Source organism: Thermobia domestica, chromosome 5 (genome assembly GCF_964235325.1).
Source record: "Thermobia domestica chromosome 5, izTheDome1.hap1.1, whole genome shotgun sequence".
NCBI lineage: Eukaryota > Metazoa > Arthropoda > Insecta > Zygentoma > Lepismatidae > Thermobia > Thermobia domestica.
Genome location: NC_137458.1, coordinates 172,286,407 through 172,312,832, shown reverse-complemented (window position 1 = coordinate 172,312,832; position 26,426 = coordinate 172,286,407). Strand labels below are relative to the sequence as shown.

The 26,426-nt window shown below is 33.5% G+C and overlaps 1 protein-coding gene across 1 annotated transcript in view; it reads right to left on the bottom strand.

Annotated features, from left to right (window-relative positions):
- Nucleotides 1-1,783: 1,783 nt before the first annotated feature.
- The window catches only part of LOC145684730 (chymotrypsin BI-like), a 59,345-nt gene continuing 34,702 nt past the window's right edge, over nt 1,784-26,426 (bottom strand). Inside the window, exons 5-7 of the mRNA XM_081757104.1 lie at nt 8,890-8,979; nt 5,277-5,419; nt 1,784-2,103 (exon numbers count right to left, since the gene is read on the bottom strand). Coding sequence (XP_081613230.1) covers nt 1,954-2,103; nt 5,277-5,419; nt 8,890-8,979 — 383 coding nt within the window. The 3' untranslated portion in view covers nt 1,784-1,953. The remainder of the gene's footprint in view (nt 2,104-5,276; nt 5,420-8,889; nt 8,980-26,426) is intronic.

Here is a 26,426-nt window from a genome sequence, read left to right as displayed (position 1 = left end):
TGTTAATGTTATTGTTTCTGAGTAATTTTGTGCATGTCAACACACTCTCCAGAAATGGACTTATTATTGAACAAAGAGGCATTCTGTTGTGTCGCAATTCACGCGCAGTCTATGTTCTTCTGGAAGTTTTCAGTTTATGCCATCTTTGGAGTTTGTGGTATTGCTGGTGGGTTAGTTTCTGCATTGCAATTGGATGCGTCGCATAATGCCCCCCCATTTCTGATATTGCAAACAGTATATGCTAGAGAATTTATCGCCGTATCTAAATTTTATAAAATTATCGTTTAGCAGTAATTTATTAGCCACAGCCTGGCGAGTGACTGGCAGTTCTTCCCTTCCTGCCCACTACCATTAAATTCAAATTTAACAATACATCTCGTTTCTCATAGTTTCAATGCAGACTTGAGAAATTATAGATCAACTTATGTAAATCAACAGGTCTATGTTTCATGGTTTCAGAACCAAAAGAGGGCTTTTAGTATAAGCACCTAACATAAGGAATAAGAATGAGAAGTGCATTTCGGAAAGAAGTCGATAAAAGTTTAGATGTTACATGTATTCGTACTAAATGTGAAACTTAACCCTTGAACTGGAACCGCACGTAAAGTGTACGCTTTGTAAGAAAAGTTTATTCCTTGTCACACAGCGGTTGGCGGACCAATTTACCACTCCTAGTTTTGATTTCCCCAACTCCCTGTAAACAAATTTTCAATTGCTTGGGCCTTCTACGAAACAGAGGCTAATAAGCTCTCTTTGTTTAAAACCTACTACGCTTCTTTTATGTATTTTTCTTAACAAATGTAAAATTTCTACTCGTAAAAGTTACGTGTGGTTTCTAATAGCTGCTCGTCGATAAATGTTATTCTGACGTTTTTATACCTCATCCGATCTCATCGAAATTGTCGACTGCGTGTTTATATATCACGCTTCTCTATAAAGGCTTAATAGTGGTAGAATTTTATGTTAATTTACTAGAGATTGTAAGAGTGTATAATTGAAGGAAATGATGCTAAACCTAAAATATAATTTCCATAGTAAGAGACACGCTCAAGTACTCTCCATTTCTAAAATATTTATGAATAAGCGGTAAAATAGGTACTTTGCGATAGATCTGTATGTTGAGTTAGAATGCTACATTTAGCCATGATAAAAATTAGCTGTAGTGACACTCGAACACAATTCGACGCATGACTGGCTATGTCAGTGTTTCACGAGCATAAGTATCCCATATTTATAGGGAATAACACTATTTGCTTTTTACTTCGTATTGGTGAGAAGCAAACTCTCAACGAGGGTGCATGAGAATCCATTTCAATATGAGGAAGTAATACACAATCCCAAAATATACTTCATCCTATATACTGAAACAATTTTAAAAGAGGACAGTTCTGTGTGTAATGTAACTAAATATATATATTTCCTCAATGAGGATGAAAGAACACAGGATTGTGATATAACAAATTCTGGCAGTGCTCTTGTGTCAGAGTTATTTGAACAATAATGCTAATGTGCTTCTCCAGTATTTAGCAAGAGTTAACAGACTAAACGGTAATATACGAAATATACAGTGTCACAATAGCAGATTAAAGTGCTATGTTCATCCTTTTGCAACCTTATATGACTCTTGTAACAATGTTAATTGAAAATTAACGATCTATTGGAAAACACCAAGAAGTCATTATTTGTTAATATTTTATACAAGCAATCTCTTACCTCTGCAGATACTTTGTTCTTGAGGTTATCTAGTAAAATAAAATCCAATCAAAATTTAAATATCTTGTGAACATAATTTATGATAAAAATTTATTTACATTGTTTTATAACATTCTATTGAAAATTATAACTAACAAAAATATCTTGATTAATGATAGTTTTTTATATGAATTGAATACATTTCCAAGAAAATATACTGTACATTTCATTTGTACTAACTAAATTAATGATTGACAAAACTTAAATTCCTGTAATATCACGAATCCACTCTCTAATGGAAGTTACTCTAACATAAACTGCAGGATATCCTTTCTCACATCCCTTGAAAGATATACTTCTGGCTACTCCAACTTGAATTCCATCTACTATTAATGCACCACCAAAATCATTCTGCAAAGTTATGGAATAAAATAGATTATTATTATTATTATTATTATTATTATTATTATTATTATTATTATTATTATTATTATTAAATGTATATTATATTTACAAGTTCACAGAGAACACTTGAATTATCCAAACATAGTACGCTCCCGAAAAGTGTAAATAACGTTACACATAACAAATATACCTAGGTAATTAATTTTATTGAATTATTAATTTTATATATATATATATATATATATATATATATATATATATATATATATATATATATATATATATATATATATATATATATATATCGGTTTAAATTACAAAATGGTCTTTTCTACGGAATAAGCACTAAAAGTTACAGATTTAAATAATAGACCATAAAGAAATATTTTACCTATAGATGTTCAAGTAATGTATGTGGTGTATATGTTGTTGTGTGTGTATGTATGTGTGTTACTATAATTTCAAAATAACTTATTTATTAAAATGTAAGTTCTCACGTCCAAACATAATCTCGTATCAATTCAAAGATAAATTACGGATGGAAGAAAAATATGTTATTTAGAATAAAAAGCTTATGATTTTACTTGGTATTCAAGTGTTCTAGATTTGGTTGAAAAAATACTCATATGTTTTAACACCTTTCTTTCAAATTGAACAATAATTTAAATATGTTACAACTTGTAACGAATAATACAAAACGACTATTAATTATTTAGTATATTTAAAATAGCAATAGCAAACAACTAAAAAGGACATTTTTCACAATCGCAAAATTCATACTAATATATCCAGGGTGAGCCGTGAGCGAAGTATTTGTGAAATACTTAGTGATGGCATTATGAATTTATGAACTTGGTTTCTTGACGTAGGAATGGTACCTTTTAGAAGCACTCAGTTTTCTATTTACTAAGCATTGAACGGTCAAAATGTATTTATGAACATTTAAGATAACATTCTTTAAAATTCCAAAATATTTGTCTTACTTTTCTGTATGTGAACAGCAATTGGCAATTGGAATTCATTACAAAACTACATTAAATTCACATTTTCATAATTATCAACATCTAGTTACTCAATTCCTGCATATTTGACTAAACAAGAATAAGATAATTCGTATTGGAGGGAGTAGTATGTGTTTCCATTCATTACTCTCGAGATTAACGAAATTTAGCACTGAATATTCCCACCATAACAAGATATTTATCCACGGATAAAAAGTTCGTGATTCTAAATACACATATATCTTCTAGATGTTACGTGGTACCAAAAGCGTATAAACCGTAATTTGAAATTATGAAGTAGTACTCCAAAATTGATAACTGGTTGTTACTTACATATGTCTATGTTCCAAAATCTTCCCATCACTTTATTTTAGTTGTAACATTATTCTTGTTTATATATATATATATATATATATATATATATATATATATTGAGAATAGTGTGTACATTGAAAGGCTACTACAAGCTGGGTCATTACGTCAAGTAATATTTTTGTATTTCAGTTATAATCTTTCAATCAAGTTTTAATATAAGTTGAGCTATTTCTTATTATTTCTATAAACACAGGAGGATTAGAATTCACGTTTTCAAAACTTCTTTGACCTTTGCTATTAAGGGTTGATAGTGACTTTGGATGATTTTTGAACCCAATTTCTTACTTGATATTTGACTTATGACAAAGTATGTAAAAACATTTATCATTTTTATCCCTGTACTTTTTATGAACTAAAAGGCTGTCCTGAGCATAGGGACGAACCCACTGTTTTCGAGAAATGAAATTTTGATATTTATTTCCACATCTCTGAAATCCATTATAAGTAGTTCTATCGAGGCACCGTTTAAGCTAATTGAAAATAATAAAAGTAAAATCCTTAAACTACTGAACATAAAAATGCAAATATGTATCTTCTTATGTCTCAAAACCAATGTCAAATAGCACATTTAACTATTTAGTTTTGGTTTTAATAAGACATTTTCTTTTTATTTTCGGTCTGCTGAAGAAGGTACTTAGGTGTTGTTTACAAAATACTCGACATTTGTTATCAATTAATATATTAGTTAGACCTTAACTTGCCTTTTCAACACTGGGTTGTATGAGATAGGATCTGCTGCTTAATGTTACGTCAGCAGCCTATACTCAGGTTTATGTCCAAGGTTAGTGTTGGCACCAGTGATCGAATACAAAAAAACGCGTACCGAATGCATGAAATATAACTAATCCACAGACGACACACAGAACATCCCTAATTTTGACAGAAACATTTCTTAAAAGTGTTAGCTATTAACATAGGAACCATTTTGGGTGGAATATGAGTGTTGAATGAGGATATTTTTCAAAATCTACTCTGAATCATTTTTGATATACTAACTGCAGTTTTAAAAGAACTGTTCGACCAGTATTCATAATTTAATTGCGTATTATATTCCCTGTGTATAATATGTATCCACAATAAATAAAACATCATAGTTTTTCATATTTAGTACAAAGTTCATGAAAATATTATTTGAGACTAGCCTGACTATTTACGGGGTTTAAATTGTGCATAGAGTTTACTAATACAGGCAACCACTTTGTAACATAAATTTCCCATAATTCGTCAAAGATTTATAGATTTTCTATTCCATCACATTTCACGCTATATTGTAACTACTAAGTAATTTTGTACAGATTTTCTATTGCATCACATTTCATGCTATATTGTAACTACTGAGCAATTTTGAACGTACTGCTCTAGCAATTTTGGATATCTAATTATTCTGCGAATATTAGAAAGGAATTAGGTCTTCCCCTGCTTTGTGTCCGCCCTTTTCAATATTTATTTACACAAGAGTTACAAACAAAGATATTATTTCATTAACTTTTTTGTTTAAAATCGTTGAATATCACAGTTTTCGTTGCGATATCTTAGTGGCATGAAAGCCTATAATAAAAAATATGATCAGCTCGAACTAATGTCAAAGCAAGAACTGCGTTTGTGTCTTCCGAGCTGGCATTCCTTATTAAAGTGAACAATTAATGTTTCATTGAAGCATATTGAGAGATGGTATTGCAACAGTTTACTTTGTACCGATAAATGTAATTTAAACGTATAATTCAATAAGTATAAACATTTATATTAAGAGTAGAGTACATTTTAGATTCCTTATAATTTATATGTAGAGAAAATTAAACATACCTTGCAAATGCTTTCATGGTCTGAACCATCGGTACACAGAGCATCATCACCAATAATTCCATTTGCATAACGACTGCTACATTTCTTATTAGATATAACTTTGACTTGAACATACTTCAACCTAGAGCTCAATTTTGACGTGTCTGTTCCAAAGACATAAAAAGAACAAGAAGATTGTAAATGTCTGTTTTCATACACGAAATAAGTGTTACTATTAGATTAGTAGTGCCTGGTTAGAATTATTTAGAAAATAGTATATAACTTAAGTGCAATAGCCTGTTTTTACGGAACTGGCTTCAGTCGCAAAATAAATTATGAATCTCAGAATCTGGAAAACATTTTGAATAATTCACAAAGTTCAGATTTGCTATAGTTTTCAATCTGGTCGATTTTAATTCGAAACCCTCTAAAAACAGTAAACATGGATTTCGTTTTCCTTACAAGTTATTCTATTAGCCTAGTTCAGAAATTTAACACTTAACGTATTTAAATTTAACTATATTAAATTAAGTTAGAGAATTTTAAACATATGTTAGAAGAATCATTAAAATAATATATCTCCTGACCCCTTACTATAGACTTCCGAAGAAGACACAAGTGTACATATTTGCAAATTTTCTGAGAATAGTTGTAACATACAATCGAACATTTCTCACATTCTTTACTCAGCTTTGATCACTCGTTTGTAAAACTAGAACCAGTGGGACAGGAGTGGTAAATAAATAAATTCTCCCCAGAAGTATCATATCATTATCTGACAAGTATTTGTTTTTAATTGCGAAAATAAATATTTCATTGCAACAAGTTTAATTCAGATGTCTCAAGGCTAAGTGTCTAAATTTCTAGGAGTTGCGATACTGATTGTTTTCATGATCGAGACGTAGTGCGTCATTTCTGTTTATGGTTTCTTATCATATTCGTAGAACCAGTAAAGAGACTTAATAACAATCATATGTTCTACTTATGGTTGTTTCTTTTTCCTATTCTCTCTCTAAAAACGATGTGAGCTGAACTTTCTTAGCAGAGGAGAGGATGCATGATTTTTTCAGAGATAAGGGAAATCAGATATTTTGCTCTTCTATTGTAAAGGTTGACATTCAACCGTTCACGAATGTCTTAATTCACTTAATCTTAACTTGAAAACGATTCTAATGATTCTCAAGGAGCTTGTTGGAAAGTCATTTTCATAATACAGAAAGGATATACTTGTATGGATGGAATGAACAATAACATCTTATTTGAAAAAATCTGGGCAAAATTAATTTAGGTAAGTCTTAAGTCTGTAGTAAGTATTGTTCAATTGTAAGTATTAGTTTGAAACTGCATCTAATAATTTTCTTCTAACTAAGAGAGACCTTTCCGCGACTGTAGGAAAGCTCGGACTTGAGATTGTACTTTCTACCACTCAATTATGGAAAATATCATTTATTAAACCTATATTACTATTACGTGTAAAATTTACGTGCATCCACTGTTTCTACTTACTCCTCTCTCCCAACAACTGCATACGCTTAACCTGCCAGCAGTGCTTCCACTGGTTACTTAGAACCTTGATGGCGTAATATAAGGTTCTGTATGCTAGTGTTTTGTGTGACTTCTAATTTTTGCTATTTATTGTTTGCCGTGCGTACAGTTTAGGTATCAATATATAAATATACCCTTGATTACTACCATGTGTAAAATTTACGTTTCTTATCTTCTGCCATAATTGTTTAATTCATTGTAACATAATTAATTTTAGGATCTATAACCGCATAAAAATTATACTTATGTAACTAAAGGTATTGAAATAGTCATTGTTAATTCATAAGTTAAAAAATAAGTTTACCTAAACTTTACGTACCTATCGTACGTATCGAAGTAATAGTGGTATAAGGAAACGTAATGATAAAATGATAACAGAACCTATAGAATGTCTTGTTTTAAGTTTGCTTGAATATTATAAGAAAGTTTTTCCAATAATTTTCTGTGGAATTTGAATTAGTCAAAATATTTAGTAAAATCTTGACTTTATTGTTGTTTACGAAAATTACCTTTCGGGACAAGTGTGAAGATTGTATTTTAACATAATGGCTCAGAAATAAAACATTAAACTGCTGAACAAGACTGTACTATTGATAGATATAAATACTTAGATAAAAGTATTTATTTTTATCAATAGTACAGTCTTGTTCAGCTGTTCAGTGTTTCATTTCTGTTCTTATTTGCAAGACGTGTAGCAATGTTGTGTTCTCATAATGATTCAGTGTCCAACAGAAAATGTATAGACACAAAATTTTGTGCACTACCATATAATGTGATTAAATGGTTCATTCATATTATTTTAATCGTCTTCGGCTTTTCCGTAATGATAACTTCCACAGACTCTTAGGATCAAAGTTCAATTAAATATATCTTCATTATTTTAAAGTGCATTTTTGCATAATTTTAACAAAATTCTGCACGTGTAAAAATGTCATCCGATATATTCGTTGCACTGACTATAGGACATGAGTTGTGCCAACATCAAGACTTAGCTAAATTGGTTTCTGCTGGTGGAACTCGTTTCTTTCACCAAATTTTAATGATATTGTGAAATCACTAAGAATATTGTTGCTGCAGACGCCAAGTACCTTGCTTTGGTCAAATCCTAGGCTTAGCAAAGTAATGTTACTTTATCGTGCAACGAAGAAGAGTTGTTTAAAACTAAAACATAGACTTCCAGAAAACATTGTTCCTGAGACATTACGTACAGCTTCTTTACGGTTGATTCTTACTTAAGGCAATTTTTCATATTGAGAAATGCATAATTACCAAATGATAAGGAAATTGTTCTCTCACCTTTACGAACTAAATCAGAAGTCCCATGAAAATATAGTTTCTGAAAAAACCTTCATGAAACCAAAGTTTGCTGTTTTCAATGTGTAAATTGAAAACCACGAAAAATGTTCGTTATTCATATACTATTATACAGCCTTTGGTAAATTTGATACGTAGCTAAATCTGTGTCTTGCACAAAGAAATAGATTTTTACAAAACACCAATAGAACTGATATCAAAATTAAGGATGCGATCTGAAAATATAGGTTCTTTATACACCACCAATCAACATGTCGTAACATCAATCCTTGCTATAATTCTTTCTTACTAACAAAATTTCATGAAAATCACTGAAGATGCTTTTAGACTTAGAGTAATATTATTTTTTTCGTGCAGGTACTAATAAATGAAGTTTTGGGAAGCCGTAATTTAGTAAAATCACTTTTACATATCTAGTAATAGATTTTCACCAGAAGATGTTAGTATCGTTTGAAGCAATCGATTATTAAGTGTTCTATGCCAGTATTATCATGTGTATGCTAGTTAGATGTTCTACAAATTAACAACAATAATAAAACCAATACTGACGAAAGTGTTTTTAAATAATTTGTTATTGATGTTTATATTATTTAACGGAGATATTGATCTACTTTTTTATGCGGAATGCGAGCAATATTAGTGCTCAGAGTCTCTAAAACCCGTTTTCTGGCATTAGTACGTAAGTCATTTGCACATAATAGCTATTAGAAGTAGTGCTACAAAGTATCATGTATGCAAATATCCATATACGTGATATAAAAACGAGTAGACATACGGTCTGAGGTACGTCCCCATCCTGCAACAGTTCCCATTTTGCCTTCGTAAGTAAAAGATCCATTTGCAAGTTTAACAGGATACACGTAATCTGGAATACAAGATGCACAAAATGAAAAATAGGGTTGAAATCTCTATTTCTTGTACTATTTTCTTACTTCTACCGCAGTACATCAAAATACCTTAATATTAAGCTAAAAGCATTGAATCATGAAATGAAAAATATTTCATGTTCTCATTATAAGATTGTGAAACGTAATATAATGTATATAAAGTCATATAATATAAGCTGTATTATGTAAACACATACTTTTACGGTAAACCTAAGAAATTAATAGGAATGTAGGCGGGTATCAAGCCATCAGAAATAGTCAAAATTTCAGAGTACAGGTTATTTATTGCTGCTAAACTTGTTAAACACTCTGAACAAATTTTAAAGGAAACTTGTGTTTAAACAAAGTTGTAAGGCTAGCGTAATAAAATTTTTATCTGGGAAAGCTACATACCGTATGCGCTGTTCTTTTTTCCAAGCCTCTTTGTGAAACGTTTAAATCGAGTTGTTGAAACGCATTCCAAACACCTACTAGGACCTCATTGTTCTATCATAATTTTTTATACAATATACGTGATTGTAGGTAGTAGCCAGTGTCAGAATTGATAGGGAATAATAAGGATTTTTTCATTAAGGAAAAGTACTCCCTAAAGAATAAAAATTCTTTCACTACTCCAAAAATTTTCCCGAATGCTTATGAAGATATACACAGGGAATAACTTGTATCCAACAGTTTATGAAACATCTTGCTTTGTAACCTTATTGGAGTCGTTAGAATCACACACGCTGTTTCTTAAAAACCATCATTTACCTTCAAAAGTTGTTTTAGAAATTTCATAAAATGCTTTAGTCATTTTTAGATAATGCTTACAAGCAAACAAGAATTAATCGTATTATAGTATATGATTCACAAAGCCATCATGCTCAGTTCATCACAAAGTCATCAAGAAAGTTCCATTTGTACAGCGGTGTTTGTGATATCAACAGAACCAGAAATTATATATGAAAAAGATCTCATGAAATATACACTTTGGCATCATATGTTACTATACCAAGTGATCATAGAAGAAAGTGTGTTCATCCAGGTAATCAGATGAAAATTTGCCAAACGTTTTTATAGGGTAAGTATCCCAAACTTGATAAAGATCTTGAGGTACTAACCACAGTTCTGTTAGTAATTAGGAGTACTCGTGCAACATATCAAACATGTTCAATAGATCCAGCCTCACTGTGAAAGGAGTACAATGAGTAGAGAACACTAGTTGCTTAGAAATGTGGGGATCAAAGATTTCCTTCCTGTAACGAAAACCTTAAATGAAATTGTTCGGTGAAAGAAATGAAAGCTTGAAAGTTTTGACTTAATAAGTATACCAAACATGTGTTTGAATGCACATTTTTGCCCTAAATTTTACAATAGGTTTCACTTGTGTATTCTCTCTGGATAAGCTGACACTGTTTGGGTACAAGTATATCAGCATTTTAATTCCTTAATATCGAGAAATATAAGTGAACAATATTTAGTTGGTTTAACATTATAAGTGTATGTTTGTCCTAAATCCTCAGGAGTTGTCAAATATTTATTTTAAGTGGATGGGCTAGCATTTTCCTGGCTTCATCCAGCTTAAAATTTGATATTTTTGAAATTACGGAGAGCGCATTTTTCTTGGGGAAGTCAAAGCTGTTTTTCATTTCTTTTTACACTAACATACATTTTAGAAAATTTTATTTTAATATCCTATTATTTGATGGAGCTAGAAAAATGGAAATGCATTAGTGACGTGAAACACTAATTGCGGTAACAATCATTATCATCATAAACTACCTCGGGATTCTCCCGTTTCCTTTCACTTCCTTTATTTCACCATTTCATTAATTCTTATCATCACTGTCTCTTTTAGTTTACATATGAGAGACTTAAATGTGGAAGATTTAGTTTCATATTTTTCTAGTGTCTCATTAATACTTGATTGATAAGAATCATACAAGAAACACAGTAGCAAGGTTTGAAAAAAACGTATTATGACATTCTGCATTATATACGTCATTATTCCAACTTATAGAAAAATAAAGAAAAATATGGAAATGCCTAAAAGGTGAATAACTCAAATCTTGAAATACTTCCATTGAACAGACTGAAGAGATAATTTTGATCTTTCTATTGTCTGCCAAATAAGTAAACAATTTATGGGAAATTGGTTTTTGTAAATGAACATCGAAACGGTAGAGAAAATTAAAACAAGAAATGAGAGATTCTACTTGGCATCCGATTGAGCTCTTCAAGACATAGAATTGCCCTTAATTTCACCTCGCTGGAGTCATTCCACATTTATAATGAAGCTTCTGGTTTGCTTTATTTTCCTTTTTTTTTTTTTTTTTGTTCTAGAATAACTGACTTTTTACAACCCAACCAAACTACTGGACAATGTGTCGCTAACAATATGATATTGACTGATAAACTTAATAAGACATGAAAATTACGTTAAGGACTATGATCAAGGATTAAGGATACAATTAATCAAAATATAACTTCATTTGTATTTTTAAAATAGTAAAAATACTAGTTTGTTTTGAATATTATAATTCGTGAAGTTGTGAAGTTTAACAATTTATGTAATTTACTGACCTGATGAAGAGTGCAAAATATCAATTTATTTCGAAATTCTCTTGGTTAGCTTTGTACATCAAATAACAGTACATTAGTCATTACAGCATGATAGCATTGCAGCGCGGGAACTCACTTTCTATCAATTTAGACCCTTACATTTTGTTATTTCACGCTGTTAAAAGTGTGATCTTGATAATTAAGTTTTACTCACCTACGGTGATAATACAAGAATCTTAAAGAAATACAGTAGTAAAGAAATATCTATATGGCTTGTGATTAGCTATGATGTAAACATAATACGCAATAAAGTTCTTGTTTGATACGATAACTCACATCAGTATAAAACACAATCTTAAAAATAAATGAATAAAAAAATTATTAGGTTCTCTTTCCATGCATCAATGTAATAGTTATCGTCCAGACAACATGCATGGTGCGCAGGAAATCAGTATTTCGTACTGTACACTCATGTCGGAAATGATTGTCGCATATCTATAACTGCCTTCTTGTAAAGATATAATATGATAATGATTTTACAGGGTACTTTTAATACTGATACTATTTGTATAATCGGGAAATTTCATAGGAAAAGAATTATAAATACGAAAATTATAATGAGTAAAACAAACTGTTGGTAAATGGACAAGAAAGTTTTATTTTCGTTTCATTGTTCTTATTAACTGCTCTTTTCACATGAAATTTTCCACATGCATATCTTTGCCGATTATGCACGTAAGAAACACCGGGCGAATTCGTTATCAAATTATATTCCCGCAACAATATATTTATAGAGATGCGACAATGATTTTGGACATGGCACTAATTTTGACATACTTCTAAATAACTATATCAAAGACAACAGGAGGCTATTTAGAACTTTTAATCACATCCTGAGGGGAAGGAGGAGATTGAAAGAGAAAGAGGTGATTTAAAATATATGCAAAAGATAGAATATCTCACGAGTTTGTTGTTTTAGAAATAAGAAATTAGTATGTAAACTTATTTCAAAAATCAAGTGGAACTACACATATGAAATATTATCTGAAAAAAATGTTAAGCAGATTAGACACTGCAGCACTCTTAGTTGATGGACAGGGAAGACTGTTGGAATATACGAGTATGTAGGTACAAAGTGTTTTAAAATGTGACAATAGCCGTTTCTAAAGAAGATAGTTAATTATGAGTATGTGCAAATATAGAAATTAGGTAGAGATTATAGAGATTAGATTCATGGAAGATAGTAAGGAAGATATTTGGAGGTCAAGATAATTGTGGTAAGAGTTTAAAAGGATAGCTAAGAGGCATAAGAATTAGTAAGACGATGATGATAATTATGAGTAAAAGAATGTATGATGATAATGAGTTGTAAATAAGATAATCAGATAGGTTCTGATTGAGAATAAAGCAACTTAAGAAAATTTCTGAAGTAGTGGTTTTGCAATAGCTCAGCGTAGAAGTAAGCTAGTGATAACATTTGATTGGTGAAATCCAAGAAATAAAAGAATAGAACCGAGAACCTACGTAAAATAATCCCAACAGAATAATTTGGCGTAGTCGGTAGGATATAGATACATATAGATAGATAGATAGATATTTGAGTAGAAGAAGAACTAATAAATCAGTATGTCATCATTCCCAAGCCTTCCGCCATTTAACAGTGAGACAGATCGTTTACAGACATATTTAGATGGTTTTGAGCATTTGTGCATTGGCACACAAGTTCCAGAAGAACAGAAAATATCAACCATGTTTGCAGTGATTGGATCAGAAACCTATGAGCAGATTTGCAATATTTGTTGGCCTGCTTCCCCTTCGGAGAAGTCTTAAGAAGAGATTAAAACAGGGACGGAAACATTTTATGCTGCCAGAAGTTAATCTTATCTCGGAAGGATATCAATTCCACTCGATGAGACAAAAACCATATAAGACGATTACTACTTTCGTATTGGACCTCAAAAAGCAAACATCTTATTGTGGATACACTTGTTGTTTAGAAGAACAGCTAATAGATCAGTTTGTTTCCGGAGTTGATGATTCGATTAGACGCAAACTATTTAACATGAAGGATTTGACTTTTCAGAAGGCTACGGAAATCGCTTGTAATATGGAATGCGCCGAATAACAGTTACGGTTATAGAAGCCGAAGACAGAAAGTGGGATGTATACGGTGAACACTAGAAAGAAGCGTTTCTCAAAACGGAATGACAGTCAGGTGACAAGTTCCAGTCTATCATCGCCAAAATTGTCATCTTCAACGCAATCGTCTCCCCAATCAACAACTAGATGTCGTTTTTGTAGATTACGTCACCGGAAAAGAGGATGTTCTGCTTGGGGACAACAATGTTTCAAATGTGGTCACCTAAATCATTTCGCTTTAGCCTGTCAGTATAGCACATTTCAAACACAGGAAAATATCATTGTTCATAGTCCAAAATCACACCAGGAAGAATTGGTAGAGATGGCTAATCAGCTGAATATGGATCACATATTTTGTGACAGTGTAGAGGAACCATCATCATCTCATGAAGATCCACACATGGGTTTATCTGATGTCTTATGGTTTGATCAGAAGAGCAAAGAGTTAACCAAGGGCAAGGATGAAATGAGAGACGGGAAAAAGTAATGGAAGAAGTACTAGAAGTGCAGAGGTCGGATTCAAAGTAGGCAGAGTTACCTAACGCCCCGGCCGTGGATATAGTGGAAGGTAAGCCAACCAAGTCCCGCCAACGTTTTAAACAGGTCTGGTCTAAGTGGTTAAACAGTAGAAATAAGAAGGAGGAGTCTCTAGAAGAGAAGAATACTTCGGGAATATATGGACTGCAAGAGCAAGAACAGGGGCTGCAAGGGCAAGAACGGGATGAACTCATTATGAGGTTGATCAAACAACAGAAGTGCATGCAAGCACAGATTGATTTCCTGCTGGACAGACGGTATGCTCAGCCAGGAAGATGGAAGAACAGAATATGGAAAGGAAGTAAAATTTATTCGATTGAGTCTGAGAGTTTTTAGAAAGGATTAATGTTTTTGAGATGTGCTTCGGTTGTAAACCGGTAGATTATGTACAATGTTATGTTAGTTACAGGTTATTAGGTTATGTTGCAAGAAATTAGATTAAGTTGAAAGATGTATAATTTCGTTTTTGTAAAGAGGGAAGAATGTTGGAACATAAGAGTATGTAGGTACAACGTGTTTTAAAATGTGACAGTAGTCGTTTCTAAAGAAGATAGTTATGTATATGTGCAAATATAGAAATTAGGTAGAAATTATAGAGATTAGATTCATGGAAGATATTAAGGAAGATATTTGGAGGTCAATGCTAAGAGTCTTTTAAGATAATTGTGGTAAGAGTTTAAAAAGATAGCTAAGAGACATAAGAATTAGTAAGACGATGATGATAATTATGAGTAAAAGAATGTATGATGATAATGAGTTGTAAAGAAGATAATCAGATAGGTTCTGATTGAGAATAAAGCAACTTAAGAAAATTTCTGAAGTAGTGGTTTTGCAATAGCTTAGCGTAGAAGTAAGCTAGTGATAAATTTGATTGATGAAATCCAAGAAATAAAAGAATAGACCCGAGAACCTACGTGAAATAATCCCAATAAAGACATGCAAAAATAATCAAAAAATGCAGATATTAGTGGGGAATCCAAATTTTTCCGAGTCGCTGAAATATATAGTGACATCTAAGTCAAGCTCGGCACCCATCGGGAAGCGTTCATAAGCATATCCATAATGATCTTAATTATTTAGATTAGTTTTAAATCCATTTGTCTCTAAGCTTATTCGCGACAGTCTCGAAGACATTTAAGCCTAAGTTTAATCACGAACATGCATACCAACTGATAAGTGACTCCATGGAGGACAAGTTTTACGACAGTTTCATTAATTCAGCATCCTAAAATTAGTATAAAAAGTCAAATGAGAAATGCATTGAAGCTAGAGCACTTTTACTATCGGTATATAAGTTGTTTCTAACCGCTTGTTTTGATGTCAATTTTCTTGTTACTTCATTGACGAATAAAATTAAAAATAATTCTATTGGATTCAGAATCCATATGTAGATTGTATAAAATGATAAACCAGAAATGGATTTATTGAGCCTGGAATATTTTAATACTAGCATATGCGGTATTGCAAAGACCCCAACCTTAGTCTCATTTTCCATGTGACTTCATGGAAGACGTTTCAAAATAGTTTTATTGAAATCAGCAGCCTCAAATTAGTACAAACAGTGTAACTCGTTATTTTCAAACGTAGGCCTTTTCACTATTGTGATAAGCGGTACTCCAAGGACTTCAACTTCGAAGTCATTTTTCTCGTAATACCATTCACGTCATTATCATGATCATAGGTGTTCTGCAATTATTGGCAATTCGTTTGCCACAACTGAGAAGCTTTCATTCTCCAGGGTCTTCCGGTAGCCTCTCCATATTTACGTACAATTTGTATGTTTTGATATCTTCCATCAATTGTAGTCTTTTTCGCTCCCGCCTTCTCTTTCCTGATAATATACCCTCTAGCATGTCCCTCATTAAACAGTTCCTTCTAATCCAATGTCCCAATCAGTTTCTCAACGTCTTATTAATATCTAAAATTGTTCTTTTCTCATCTACCATTTCTAACCTCCTCTCATTCGTTTTCTGCTCGACCAAGCCAAATCGCTCCATTATTCTCCACACCCGCTTTGCGAAAACTTCCAGTCGTTTTTCATCATTTTTCCGTAATGTTCATGTTTCTGACCCATACAATACAATACAATACAACTCACCACTTTATGAATCTTTTTCTCAACTCTTTACTCAAGGTCCCACAAAATAGTATTTTCTTCCTCCTAAAGGCTTCTTTCGTCATTCCTATCCTTGCTTTTATTTCACGTTCACATTTCATATAATTACTAATATACTACTGAGGTATCGAGAACTAGTCATCTGTTCTATTTTCTCCCCTCCTACTTCTATATTTGACACCTACCCTTTCGTTCCAATCACCATTGCTTTTGTCTTTCTAACATTTATTTCCATCCCATATTCTCCACAGCCTTTCCTCAAGTTTTCTAACATCTTATTGATTTTCTCTTCAGATTCTGCAATCAGCACCATATCATCTGGAAACGTATTCACATAATCATTCTACCTCTTACTGAAACACAGGCTTCGTTTTATAGACTATCGTTCCCTATCTTTTTTTAGATAGATATTAAATAATACAAGCGAGACAGCATCCCTGTCAAACTCCCCTTCCAATTGCACTCTCCTCTGTCATTTCCTCCCCTATTGTAACAATTACTTGCTGGTTCATATATAAGCTTTCAAGATATAAGTTTAGGTATGGGGCTAAATTCGTTGTACAAAAGGAGGGCAGTGATTCCTGAGAGTAAAACAAACAAAAAATTCCCAAGGAACATAGGACGAAAACCGGGTCGTTTACGTGTTATAGGCTACCGAAAGCATGGGAAAACAAAGTTTAGAGTTAAATATTGCACAAACTATTAAGCGTAAACGTGATGCGGCATTTTATCGTCAATGGATCCTAACCTGCTCTATCCAAATTTGCAGTTTTCAGATTTGTGCAATGGCAAAGGACATTACGTTTTCCCGGACATTTTATGACGTAAATGAGTGGACAGGAGCATGTAAAAGATGTCTCACTGCCTAGAAATAATACTACGTGGCAGGTCAGTACTCATACACGCAGATAAAACGGTGCCGGGTGAGATAAAAAAAAAACACTGTGCCTGGTTTCATACCTACTCAAAAAGTACTAGTAAAGACGTTGTACAAGAATTCACTGGAAACGCTACGTCGGTACAATGTAAAAATACATAGAACACACCGATAGGTAACAGAAAATAAAGAAATTCAGATTGCTGATTTGCTCGTATTAATGATATCGCAACGCTTTTGAGACCGGGTCTAATTTTACTACTACAGAAATTGAAGGGGAACTACTATTAGAGGACAAATAAAAAACGCGCAATAATAATAATAATAATAATAATAATAATAATAATAATAATAATAATAATAATAATAATAATAATAATAATAATAATAATACACATAACTGTTTAAGCATATTCATTTCGATTAGTATATCACATAAATGCAACTACAGTACGTTGTTTACTTTAATCAATGTTCTAAACTGACGTACGTGAAACAAAACATTCGTTCCACTTGCGGTATTTGATGTAACAGAAACTGATATTTCTGGTTCCAAATCGTATAACGGGACTGCATACCGAAGAGAGTTGTAGGGAGCAAGGTACAGAGAAGAGTCTTTGTTGAAAAGAGTACGATTGTCAGAACTGTCACTACAAAAGGTGAAGTTTAACCCGCCACATTAATGCAATGAAAACAGCGGCGGCGGAGGAATCGGAGGGACTGGCGTTTCCCTAATACTACTAACCTCATTGCGTCATGGACAATAAGTGAAGAGAAGTGTCTCAGAGAAAGTGAACTTAGTGACCGCTTCACTCGACCGAAATTACGGTCCCAGTCTGGGTGTGTGGGCGGAAGGACACAACGGACCAGGACCTACACTAAGTGCTTTGAGTGGATCCTGGACCTCAAATCAGCACACTGTGATATGGCATGGACACGAAACTGAGAACACTCACAAAATACTTCATGAATAACCATTAAAATTTATGTAATATAAGAATGGAAGTTATTAGTGAAGTGCAATGTTAGTGCAACTTTATGGTACGTTAGTGTAAATGTGTTCCGTGATCATAGGAGAGAACCAATCATACAGTGAAAAACCGTAGTGATCTGTTTTGTTGTGAAAAGTGAAGAAAAGTGCAGTTTGAAAAACAATTATACAGCATACAAAAGAGGAGCCATTGTCAGTGGTGAACCGAGGAAATAAGATGAAGCAAAACATTATTAAATAAAACTTAAATAAATAATATAACAATTTAAACAATTAATAAAGTAAATATAAAATTAATTAAACAACATTATTAAGCACTGATGTGGAATAACAAGAAGAGGAAAAAGGATAAATTGCAGCCTAACTAATAAAGATAATAAAAAATATAGCAAACCATTAAATAAGAATGTGGAAACCATAAACAAATAAAAATTAGAAATTAGGTAATTAAAAACATAATAATTAAGACTACACTCTTAAAAAATCTTAATAATTAAGAAAATAAATCAATCACTGTGAATTAAATGGTTAAGAACTATAGGAAAATAATATATAAAAATAAAGAAGTAATAACAAAATAGAAGAGTAGATTAGATAGATAATATAGATAGATAAGTAGATAAGAATTAATAACAATAGAATGTATTATTTAAGTATTTTATATCGTATTTCATATTATTATAGTTGTTGGATTAGGAATTGAAATATTAAGTAGGGCCTAGTATAGTTCAGGATAGATGGAGATAGAGTTAAGGTGAATAGCACTTCGTAAGGAAATTGTTGTTAAGTTTTTCCAAGTTTATTCTTGTTTGTGTGTTTGTTTCTTGTTTGTTTTGTTTTTGTGATGTGGTTCTTTTGTTCTTTCCTTTTTTCCTTTTCATAATTTTTCTTTCAAACATGGATATCCAATAAAGATAAGCAAACAAACAAACAGCAATGATGATAATCCGTTCCGGTCAAAAGTTACAGATGCCTGATCTGAAAAACGGGCCTGAGCTAAAAATTTTAAAAAATCCGGTGAAGCGTTGTGGTAGTAGGTACGGTACGATGAGATAATTATCAATGATTCCTGCCCATATATTCACAGAACACCGTCCCTGATGGACAAGAATTGACGTTTCGTGTGGGTTTGCCTCAGACCACAAATGTTGATTGAGTATTAAACACTCCATCACCGGAAAACGTAGCTTCATCAGTGAAGAGAACACAAAACATGAATTGGGGTTTATTAGCATGCCGTTCGCGTAACCACTGAACAAACTCCTGCCTATGTGGATAATCAGTGTCGTGTAATGCCTGCATCTTTTGGACGTGGAAAGGGTTCACATGATTTTCGTAGAGCAGGTTCCGTATCTGCCGATGTTGAGCGTTAACTTCAGCAGCTACGTGTGCTGGTGAGAGGGTTTCTCTGAACTCAAGCAAGAACTTTTTCCTCAAAAGCCATGTACGTTTCGGTTCGGTTCCAGCAATGGGCTTGTGTGCTTCCAGCAACCCACTTCTCGTAGTCTTTCATCTACACTGGAGAAATTTGCGTGATGTCGAATTCTACGATTAGGAAACCCCTTTCTGAACAGCCGTTGTGCCAGACGGCCATTATCATCCGCTTTCTCGTATGCTAGATGAATGTCTGCTAATTCCTCACGTGTGTACTGCTACATCTCCTCTGTAATCACAGACTTTGGGCATGCATAGCGTATGGTGATGAAATGAAGCGAAATTAAATCGGAAAAGGTAGATGTTCCCTTCTCCGTTGTAGTCACGGTCCGGAATGGAAGAAAGCGAGATTGCAACTTAGTGCAATTTTTTGGTCAAAGAATATTACAGTAGAATCCCTGTTAACCGGCCACCACGGGACCGAGCTTGGGTCGGATAACGAAGAACTCGGTTGAAACGAAAATTGGATTTTTTTAGGCTTTCAATCATATAATATCTCTATAATGTTTAAAAATGGGATTCTAATATTAATTATGAAATGTAACTACCAAAATCAGATGCTTTAACCATAAACTGCTCCAGTAACACTCAGTTGAATGAAGTACAATACTGTATATACTGTATTTATTAAAGCACTTGACTATCAACACTGTAAATTATAAAATACAGTAATTTAAGATGTGTTTGTATTGATGAAGAAAAGTACAAAAGTGAAAAATACGACTGAGTGAAAAATGATGAATGAAATAAAATTAAGACAAAAACATCGTCTGGTCGATTAGTTACGTATCTGTATTGTACGGTACATTGTTGTTAAGCTCTGAGTGGAGCTGATAACGAAAATGAGATAAAGAAAATTATTTATTAAATGTTTTTCTTGGAAGATGGACGGTTAATCAGAAGGCCGGTTAAGAGTCGTCCACTGTATTTATGTATAGAGATCCCCCCCACTAAGTGCTCTATTTCCATTACTTGGGGTCCAGGTCATTTGCAGTTGTGAGAATGCCTAGACAGATGCAACCCAACTTATACGTAACTTTTCTCGGCACTGACAGCGGTTGGTAGCACTGAGTCAAGTCTGAATGCAAGTAAAATTGTAAGTAGATGACACAAGAAACATTTCTCCATTCAGAGATCAATCTCTCTGGTTCAGAGCGTGTGAGCCAATGAACATCATATGTTAATCTCAATATTGCTGTGTAATTATTATTCCATTATATACTATAATTCTAAGAAATAAAAACGCTAATCACACATGAATCAGAAAATGCTTGAAAGTAGAACAAAATATCAAATCTAGAACAACTGCTGAAAATAAGTTTGTAAATCATTGTCTAAATTGACAGACCTTCTCCAATTCTCCTTATTCCAAAATATTTTTCTTTCTAGGGAAGAGAAGATCTTGCTTATCACACTAAGTATGCATTAAAATTGAAATTGAAACAAGAGCACTTGAAGAAGTGTCAGCCTGGCCGGGATTCGAAGCTGGGTCTACCGAAGAGAAGTTGAATGCGGTAACCACTCACCTACCGCGCCACTTAACCTTCCACCGAAACTAATACGCAGTTAAAGCGTTTCATGAAAAAATATAAACAAGATATGCAAATATAACAAAAACAAACAAATATAAACAAATATAAAAATATAAATAAGAAAATATAAGCAACTTGTGTAAGTGTCTTAATGACTTACTCGAGATTTCCTTGTTTAACTCAAAAACAAGTTATACAGACGTTTCTCGATGAGCAAAATATCACGAAATGTTCTTCAATTTGAGGCTATCATTGGCAGAACCGTAACTTGTGGGGAAGCAACTGCCCCCCTCCAAAGAAGCTCTCCGCCGTTCGAGGGGGCCCATTTTGAGACAAAATTTTCTTACTCCATATACGATACGAACATGAAATTACAAATTAAGCACCAAACAGGGTCCATACATTACATAAACAAAACAGCACACAAAAGGTAAATAGAACAAAAATGAGTCGCTCACCCATTTCAATAATACTTATTCGTATGGCTTTGAGATTTATCAATATTGTCCGCTTACTAATTTTGTCATGTATGGAATGGGTCCAGCGACTAACTAACGGAACCCCAGACTTTGCCGTGCGGGAGGGCTCACAGGCTCCGGGGGGGCATAAAGATGAAGAGAAAGTTGGAGAAAGGGGGTTTAGAATTAGAAAAACAACTTTTTCTAGGTGGCCCAAATAAGCTTATTAATGCTCGCCCCCCCCCCCCCCCCCCAGAAAAGAATCTAAGTTACGGCGCTGGTCATCGGTTGCAGGGATGGTCCCGAAAAACATTCTATTTCGTCTTTATCATAACTTCTAATTTCCAAAGAAGAAAAGACGACAGAAATTATTTCCACATTCTTTGAAGTATATCAACACGTGTAGAAATAGACAGTTCTATGTTTATGTTCCATAGCTACTAGCTCATTTTCTTATATCCATATGAGGAGTTTGTGGCAAATTGAGCCGGTGGCACTAGCCGAGTGATCCCGGACATTCGGCTTCTGATCATGAGGAGCAATCCACTAGGGGATCGCATTCCTCTGAGGAGCAAGGTTGGAATTTTAACTGTCCTCAGTATTTCTGTGTTCGTGTTCCTGTAGTGTTTGGTATACGTCGAAAGGACAAGAGGTGCCAGTGGCGAAGAATACTCCGGTTGGGGCGATTTGTTTTAAAAAACGTGAAAGCAGGAAATTCCCATTGCGACTACTTGAGTTCAAATCCTGTCGTGCTAATTAGTAATTTTTCTCAATGGGAAGATAATGTTTACGTAATTGGTATTGTAATTATGTTATTCCTTTATTATTATTATTATTATTATTATTATTATTATTATTATTATTATTATTATTATTATTATTATTATTATTATTACCACAATTATATAATATTGTTACGTTTATGGATTTAAAGATAAAATTATCATTTTATGACAACAAGAAATGGAATATAAAGATTTGTTAACTAATAACAGTAATACTTTTTGTTTCGCCCTTCTTCTAAGTACAAAGCTGAGGTCACATCTTAAATAGGCTTATTCTCGTGACTAGCGATCCCTAATGTAAGTTCGATCACTATTTGCAATTTGTCCACAGCTAGAAACAATTCCTTGCAACTCATTTTTGGCCCATACTACAGCAGTAAGGTCGTGTTTAGCCCTTATTTGTTCATCAATTCTTGTCCAAACACGTTACGTGCCAGACAGTTACGAAGGGTGATACGCATGACATAATTTTGTGTTGTTGGCATTTCGCCTGTAAAGGAAGTTGCCTCAACTCGTAGACCCAGAGAAATTGAATATTTTTCATGTTAGTATACATCAGAAGTATCAGTTTTGTAGATTATAAAAATTTCCTGAATTGCCTCACATCGCTCGCGTCCCTAACATTATGAAACTAACGCTTAAGCCATTACTCTAAGACATCACTGTTTTGGGAGAAGGAGAAAATGGAGCTGCAGTGAATTCAGTTAACTTTTATGATTTCAGTGTAATAATGCTGAAACTTTCTGAATTTAGTCACGATATATTAGTAAAGTATTATGCAGAAAGAATAGTGCTGAGAAGTCAACTTTAAATTGACAACTTATATTACGGAGGCGCTGGCGTATGTTCTCGCCTCGGGCCCTCATTTTTCACGACACAGTATTGGACAGATACTTTTATTGATTGGAATCTGGTGTTTCAGGGCAATTGATTATTTTTTTAAAGTTAGCTAATTTAACAAAAGTTAAATAATTTAACAAACCTTCCTCAGTACCTTGTTTCCTATTTTGACGCGTTTTCCTTACTTTATTGTTTTTCCACTAACTCTTTAAAAACAAGGATAAAAACACAGAAACATGGAGGACAGTAAAAATCACAAACACTATTCGCGCGTTCTTCCCTTGCCTGAAGTAAAACAATAATATGAACATGCAATTTTTGGTCTTCCATTTTCTGTGGTGTCAAATCTAGAGTTGGAGCGGGTCAGTGGGTCAAATGGATCGAATTTTTTGAGTGGGTCAGTGGATCGTGGGTCAACCGTATGTGACCCACTGCAACCCATCATCCACCGTGACCCATTGAGGCGCACCACCCACCGTGACCAACCACTCACTATGACGCACTCTGACCCACCGACCCTCTCTGATCAGTGCATTGCAGACAGCATCTTCTGACGCAACAAAACGCCAATGAATTATAAAATTACTCGCCCAAAATATGTTAAATCACCTATATGTATGAATTGTTTACATTAAGGTATCTAAAAAACACTTTTTAAAAATACCAAAAACGTCCCCGTAAGGGGCTCGAACGACCAACCTTATGATTACTGGGCAGGTGTTCTTCCGACATCGCCACGGAGGCGATGAAGGAGACGTCGCTCGTAAAGAGATAAATCGTTCAGATCTTTTTAATTTCGTCACTCATAGTGCTCCTTTAACCGTATATATGAGACGATAGCTGTTTGGGATAAGATAAAATGCGTTCGCCATGTAATTTTATAACAAAATGACGCGTATCTATTTACTTTATTTCATAGTTCTCCCACACTCACTCTCTAATGATTGACGATAGTTGCCATTTATATTCATACAATTATCGCACTCACGATTTTTCACTTCATGATGTTGAGATAGAGGTTATTCTTGACCTCCGGAGCTCACTTTAGGAACAATTCGTCAGGAAAAAACAATATATAATAATAACCGGATGCACATGACAGGCGATAGTTAGTGTTGGTCCCTTTGCGATTCTCTGCGACGAATCGAAGGAGCGCGGGACAAAACGAACTCCTTGCTGCTACATGGTGGTAACTTCAACACCCCGACGCGAGATATCTCTTTCGACTCGCCGAAGAACTGCTGCCAGTGAGACATTAGCGGCAATCCTTCGACTGGTCGGTATATTGACGATCGACGTTTACACGCAAGTGGCCTAGTAGGTGCTGGCGTCGTTTACGGCATGGGGTAGGTCCATGTCTCATATAGCTTCGCTGCTCAAAGGGAAGTTAAACTCAAAATAAACTTAACTCAACAGAAAATAAAAGGCTTCGCATCATATATCCATATATGCTTACTATGCGCTTTATAATAATTGCTGAACCTTGTTTATTATATGAAGCGCTTAGAGCACAGGGCAATCAATCCATAAAGTTGTGAGAAAAATAGCCATAAAATTTGTAATGTAAGTTTCTGTATGTAGGTCTACGTACTACTATGAGCAAAATAAATGACGCGTCTCTTTATTTTGAAGTTTTCTCAAAATATCTCCGTTTTCTTTATATGTTCGAAATTTTGGAAGGTTTCCCCAGCAGGAAACGTTAACAACAAACTCGTTTTTAATATTTGTGTTAGATAGTAGCTTAAAATAAATAAATTAGAAGCGAAAAACATTAAATCGACCGAAATTACGGGAATTACCAACTCTGCTAAAGTAGGAATTTTTCAAGAACGCGAGGGAATTCTGCAGTTCAACACGAAGCAACGACATCTAAGTCATTGAGAGAAATATGGATTAAATCTACAAACGAAACTTTAAAAAAAAACATTTCTTATATGTCTTATTACGTGCATTATCTGCAAACTCCAAATATATGAATCTATACTAAGTATTAACGTGTAGATAGAGTATATAGTGGAAATTGCCTATGGAAAAGGATGAATTGGTAGCACGATCGTAATGAAAAAACATCTTTACCATAGAACATGTTCAGTTTGCGTAAGAAAACAAATAGCTCAGTTAGTTTGCCGGTGGGTGTAGCCGAGCGGTCTGAGGCGTTAGGCTGATGATCGTTAGGTGAAGCCCATTGGGGGTTCGAGTCCCTCTGTAGTAGCAAGGGTGGAGTTTTAACTGTCCTCGATGTTTCTGTGTTCGTGTCCCTGTCGTGTCTAGTAGTCCTGAAAAGTGGTTGTAGTAGGAAATAAGTCAGGAAGTTTTTTTTTTTAAGTTAGTTAAAGCGACGAGTCTGTATGCCGGGGGCAGCTGGTCCGAACCCCACAGAGGTGCAGCTGTCATTTTTATCACTATGGTTACTTTATTTATTTTTTATGTGGGAAAGAATCAAATTGTAACATATGTGTAAAACTCAGGACGATGCCAAAAAAAGAAAAAAATGTCGCACTTGCATTAGTGTTCCTAATTTTCTTTGCAAAAAGTTTCGTAATTATTTTCCCTGTGCTCACTGCTCACAATATGCTCGCTGGTGCATAATGAATGTTTTCCAGTAAACGCTAATTCTAATTTGGAGATTTTTATAAAGTTTCACAATGTTTATCATTAAATAGTCTTCTATCTACTTTTTTTGGACACTTTGATACCAGATTTCCCTATTAAATGTTTAATTTTCCCTAGATGTTTCATTACGGAAAAGTTTTACAGTGTATTTGTCTTGAATTGAAATTGTTTTGAATTTACCCCATGAGGTAATTAGCCCAAAGGAGGAGAACTGAAGTAACTGATATTCTACGTAAAAGCAACCAATTTTAGATTGATGACGCTTCTTACCTTCAGCACACAATCCTTTTTTTCTCCTCCCCTTTGACCACTCATCTTAAAGCTCTACATGTAATGATTCGTGTCACATAATGTCGTCTCTCCAAAGACATTCATATAATAATAATAATAATAATAATAATAATAATAATAATAATAATAATAATAATAATTATTATTATTATTATTATTATTATTATTATTATTATTATTATTATTATTATTATTCCTGAATATGCCACCATTACATAATGTAGTAACCTTAGACATCTTAGTTTTACTGCTTTCTTTAGTAATAATTTGA